General features: G+C 30.9%; 1 protein-coding gene across 1 annotated transcript in view; it reads left to right on the forward strand.

Annotated features, from left to right (window-relative positions):
- The window catches only part of Cntln (centlein, centrosomal protein), a 192,596-nt gene that overhangs the window by 165,464 nt on the left and 21,132 nt on the right, over positions 1-6,000 (forward strand). Inside the window, exons 18-21 of the mRNA XM_013020759.1 lie at positions 1,316-1,413; positions 2,835-2,961; positions 3,833-3,970; positions 4,554-4,739. Of these exons, the coding sequence (XP_012876213.1) occupies positions 1,316-1,413; positions 2,835-2,961; positions 3,833-3,970; positions 4,554-4,739 (549 nt within the window). The remainder of the gene's footprint in view (positions 1-1,315; positions 1,414-2,834; positions 2,962-3,832; positions 3,971-4,553; positions 4,740-6,000) is intronic.

Here is a 6,000-nt window from a genome sequence, read left to right on the forward strand (position 1 = left end):
CTTTATCTATTGATTCAATGAGGGACATCTAGACTGATTCCATATCTTGTCTATGAGACACTTCTGCAGTGAACATGGTAGTGCTGGTAGCTTGAGTGTGGTCTGCTTTGTGGTCAAGTGGAAAAATGCCAGTCTTTTAAGGAACCTCCATACTGCTTTCCAGAATGGTTGAACAAATTTACATTCCCACTAATAGTGTTCCCCTTTGGCCACATCCTCGCCAGCATCTGTTACTACTTGATAATGCCATTCTAACTAGGTCTCAATGTTTTGATTTGCATTTCTTTTATGGCCAGAGATCAAACAATAACTTACAGATTATATATACATATATATATCTGCATAACTTTAACTGGAACTTGAATCAAAGTTGAAAGTCAGGTATTTAACATTATAGTTACCTCTGGCTTCTATGTGGTGCAGACAATAAATACCACAAAGTGCTTTTTCCAAATATAGTAATTACGTATAAATACTTAATTAGTGTTGTTAATAGGTTCAAGTGATGAAGTGCTTAGTATTCATATAATTCTCTATCACTCATCTGTTGTTTGCTATAAACTATCCTAAAATATCATAACTTAAAGCAATAACAGCAATTTATTATTTATATTATTATTTCTTTTGCTATTTTCTTCTGAGTTCTCTCAGATGTCTGCATTCTTCTAAACCAAGAGAATCTTTACCTGACTGTAAGGTCCAAAATGGCTCTCATTCACATGGCTGCTAATTGTCTGCTAGCACTATTCCTCATGACATTTCTTTCAGTCGTTTTCACTGCAAGGTGATCTCAGCAAAGCATTCCATGAATACAAAAGGTAAATCACAATGCTTTAAGGTGCAGGATTTGAAACTTACATGATGTCTTTTTTGCCACATTTTTTTCAGTGAAAGTAAATCCCAGACCAGACTAGATTCAGAGAGGGTGAGAAAGGGAATTTGCCACTTGATGGAAGGAGCAGCAAATTATTTGTTATCATAGGCAGTTAATTGTAGTTTATTTGTAAATCTAGCATTCATTGTAGGATGAATCTTACTGGACCATTAAGATTTTTAATTACTCATATACTTACATTTTGTTAAAACCATTCAGATTTCTGAAAAGTATATTTGGAGTATGTACTATGCAACTGTAATTTGATACAATTCCACTATAAAAAATTTTGTATTGGCTACATTATTTCTGAGTATATAAAATAGAAAATGTTCATTTTATTTTTTTGCCGAAATTATATTTCCTTTTCTTAAAATAGTATTTCTTTTGTTTTATATCAAGATTAAAAGGCATGTTGAAATTTATATGTTTTTAATCTAGAATGCAACTAATGAACTCACTAAACAGTCATCAAATACGAAGTCTCTGAAATTTGAACTCCTAGCAAAAGAAGAACACATAAAGGAAATGCATGAAAAGTATGTTTTTCATATTTCTCTCCATTGTATTTGGTGCCACCTAGTGGTAGTTAAATCTGGCAGTCAAATCTATTAAACATTGCACCCCAAGAAACAATGCCAATCACTTATAATGAGATTTTACTGAGTTCATGTTCAATCCTACATAAAATGGAATTTTAAACAATACTACAGGTAAGTATGATTACTGTGTCACTGTTGTGACAATCAGGTTACTATTTTTAATTAAGGTAAGAATATTTAAAGTTAGATTTCTCTTATTAATCATTTGACTTGAGTAAGTATAAATTAATAGCTTCAAGACTGAATAGAAAAACTTTAAAATGTGTCAATTATGTGACCAACAAAATATGTACATTGATATTTCCACTGAGTTTAATGAGTTAAGGTTATAAAACTAATATGGAAAAGGGAATATTTTGTTCATATTTAAAATAGTAAGAAATTCTTTTGTATTTATCATTTAAAGAAGGAAGTCTAAATTTCTTATAAAATTATAACATGTTTATATAGAATTTCAGGCACCATTATATGAGTTTCATATATTTACCTATATATCACATTATAGGTGAAAAACACTTAGACAAACTATGAGATAAAAATATTGATTAATACTTTTAACTGAGACTATATTAAGGTTTGGACAAACTATTAGACAAAAAGATTGGTTAATGTTTTTCTGAAAATATATTAAAATCTATTTATCAAGAGATGAACTTGCTTTTTGTTTAACAGTGGGTGCTCCAGAGAAACACTTAAAATTGTGGCTCTTCTACCTAATAGTTATGTGCCTTGCTTTAAGTTATTAGGTTTTAAGAGAAATAGATGAATTAATATGTATAAAGCATTTACAAGAGTGACTAGCATATAAGCATTCAGTAAAATTTAGCTATTATTACCCTTATTATAGCAACAATAATAGTACAAGTACTTCATCTATCATCCTTAATATTTTACTATCTTAACCTAACTGATATGTGAATCCCATCTTAAATTATTTTAAACTAGAAGATATCATGTCTAATTTTAGTTGCATAGACAAGATTTTAAACTTGTTTATTAAATTATAGGATTGTTTTTAACATTCTTATGGTTTTGATTATATAAATATCACCTCAATTTTTCTAAGCAGGCAAAATGTAATGTAAATACAACAGTTCTGTTTTTATGAGTTTCAATAATCTTTGTACTTTTATGAGTTTCAATAATCTGTGATTTAATGAATACATATGAGACTATGATCATGTCAAATTCAGGTCATTTTACTCAGTACAGTTTATTTTACTAATTTATAATTTCACTAAAATCAGATAACACTGACAGCTAATAGTAGGTATAACACTGGACATACTCTGTAAGATAAGGCCTTATTAAGAATATTTTCTATTCTCTTGACAAAAATATTTCTTTTTACTTTCAAGGATGTCTCGCATGGAGAGAGATATAACTATGAAAAGACATCTGATAGAGGATTTGAAATTTCGACAGAAAGTGAATTCAGAAAACCATGAGAGTTATAGTGAAATATTAGAAAATCTTGAAAAAAAGGTAAAACTTTTATGTTCATTGACAGTAGAAAATTACCTACTCTCTGTACTTTCTTAACTCAGATATCCAATGCTAATAAAATTATATGATACACAGTTATTAAAATACTATTTTCTCTAATGATACATTTTGTCTTAAAATTTAAGACTCTAAAGTCCCATATACAATATAGCCACAAATTGTTTTTATTTGTAGCTGCCCCATAAGAAGATACATTTAATTTTCAAAATCTTTATTATTTCTTTTGTATATGATTACATTTTGGTTAGTATTTTGTGTTACTTAAGGCTATAGTGTATAATACTAGAATCATGTTTATATACCAATAGAACTATTAACAACAATAACCATTAATTATTCTGTAAAAAGTGTCCTTTTTCTTCTACATATTTAATTCTTTATATGTGGAAAGAACATACATTTAATGTTGTAATGTTCACAAGTAGAAAGTTTTTGTTCATAAAATGAAAAGGTTAGCATTTGTTAAACTCATAAAGTAGCCTGTGTTTTGGCATTCACTAAAGTCTAACTATTAGCCCAAATGGATTTCAAGCAAAAAATTTGCATGAATTTAATGTAAATGATAGTACCTACCTATCAATCCTGTCAGTTTTTTTCAGTTTTATTCTTTAACATTTTCTAATTCTTTAACTTCTATAGTAATTTCAGAGATAGTTTTATAACTTTTGTATGTTGCATTTTATTGAAAATCTTTTCTATTCAAAATAATGAATAAATGCTATTATTTTAATGTACATATTTTTCATTTCTGTGGTTTTTATCATTAACTTGGCACTTGTTAGTTTCATTATGTGAGTTGATACTGTTATAATGCCTTTACCAATAAGTTACTTTTATAATTTTACTGTAGGTAAAGACATTAACTGAAGAATGTTCCAATAAGAAGATATCAATTGATTCATTAAAGCAAAGACTTAATGTTGCAGTCAAAGAGAAGTCACAGTATGAACAGATGTATCAGAAAACTAAAGAGGAGTTAGAAAAAAAGGTATATTTTTTAGACATGATCATCTAAAACATGGAATGTAACAATTTCTTTTCTGCTTTTGACATTGTTACTTTTTGTCCCCAAACTCTATGAGCTACTATAAAGTTTCACATAACCACAAGAAACATTACATTTTACAAGAAATGCCAAGAATTTGTATAAAAATTAGTTATACTAATAAGAATTAGCTATAGGGCTGGGAAGGTAGCTCAGTGGTAGAGTACTTGCCTTGCATGCATGAGGCCCTGGGTTCGATTCCTCAGCACCACATAAGCAAAAAGAAAAAAAGCTGGAAGTGGCGCTGTGGCTCAAGTGGTAGAGTGCTAGCCTTGAGCTTAATTGCTGAGGGACAGTGCCCAGGCCCAGAGTTCAGGCCCCACGACCGGACTCCCGCCCCCACCCCCCAAAAAGAATTAGTTATAGTGCTGTATTAGCAAAAATAAAAATAATTATTGTTTTTCTCCAAATAAAAATAAATACATATGTACAGCAATAAAACCCTTTCCCTGTCTTATAATTAACTCAGTTCTTCCAAATCTGTGCACACAGTTTTTTTAATATTATATTTACTGATTTCTTACAGGATCTCAAGCTTACTCTCCTAGCATCAAAAATAAATGAGACTGAATCTGCAATGGCAGAAATTGAGACAGCAGCATCTAAACAGCTGCAGGGATTAGCACTGCAAAGTGAGCAGGCCCTAGAAGGTGCACAGAAGAAATTGCTGCTAGCCAATGAGAAAGTGAAAGAGTTTACCATATTTGTGAAGGTATGAATTAAATGTGACTTACTTTACTTGCACTTTACTTCATACAGAATATGCTACAGTCTGCTTTAGATGATTTATTTCTGTCTTCCTCACTCTCAGGATAGTTCCTCCTTCTCTCTGGGTCATAACATTCAAAATTCTCTATAAAATATTTTTATAGTTTGAATTTTAAGATTGCCTTCACTATTACTATGTATCTTGTAATATCATCTTAATAACTATAATAGTCAAACAGTAGATATAGATTTGAGATTAAATGATTGAGTTATTTTCACTCTGTCCTCATTTTGAAAATCACCCAAGTAATAAGAACAAATAGAACTTGTTCAGTAAAGCCCAAAGACATTTGAAGTCCAGTCTAAAATCTGTTAAGACATAGACTATATATAGGAGTGAGAAATTGTTAACAAGATAAAGAGAAGATTGATGAAATACCTGTAGATTAGGAATGGCAAAAGTATGTCATCTAGAACTTAACTAAAAAAGCAACCCTAGAAAGGCATAGAAATTGGGTACACAGAACCAGCAAAGCTGTGAATGCTAGAGGAAAGGCAGATATGTACTTTGCTGTTGATTTGCAGTTTCACCCCATATTGCCAGCAATAATTTTCCCTTAGGCCTCTGGAGAAGCTGAGGAGAAAAGGCTTTAGATTTAAAGGTACTAAGGATTAGAGTCCTTGATCTTTCTGTACCTTTTGGTTCCACTGCAATTTGCTTATTCTGGTTAATACCTTTTATTCTTCTGTGTAATATAGTTGGTAAGTATTTTTATTTCCACTAGATAGATCATGTTGAGGTCCTTATAAACTAGGACAATATTTTATTAATCCTTAACTCCACAGTATATACCATAGTGTCTTACAAAGGAAAGGCACAAAATTATGATCTCTAATTAAAATTTTCATTGAGTGTGAAAGTTTAGTGGCAGTTTTCTTGGCCTCTATAAGAAAGAACTAAGACATTTTATAGTGGGAAAGCTACTCCTTTATTTCTCCCTTTCCTCCCTCTTCCCCCATTTCATAGTATTCTCTTTTTTGCAGTCTGATGAGACTGATCTTTTTTAAATTCAATTTTTATTCTTATTATAAAATGGATAGACAAAGTGCTTACAGTTATATAAGTGAGGTAAAGGATATTTTTTTGAGCCGGGTGCTGGTGGCTCATGCCTGTAATCCTAGTTACTCAGGAGGCTGAGATCTGAGGATCGCGGTTCAAAGCCAGCCCGGGCAGGAGAGACCATGAGACTCCTATCTCCAATAAA

This window comes from Dipodomys ordii, unplaced genomic scaffold, assembly GCF_000151885.1.
Source record: "Dipodomys ordii isolate 6190 unplaced genomic scaffold, Dord_2.0 Scaffold53, whole genome shotgun sequence".
NCBI lineage: Eukaryota > Metazoa > Chordata > Mammalia > Rodentia > Heteromyidae > Dipodomys > Dipodomys ordii.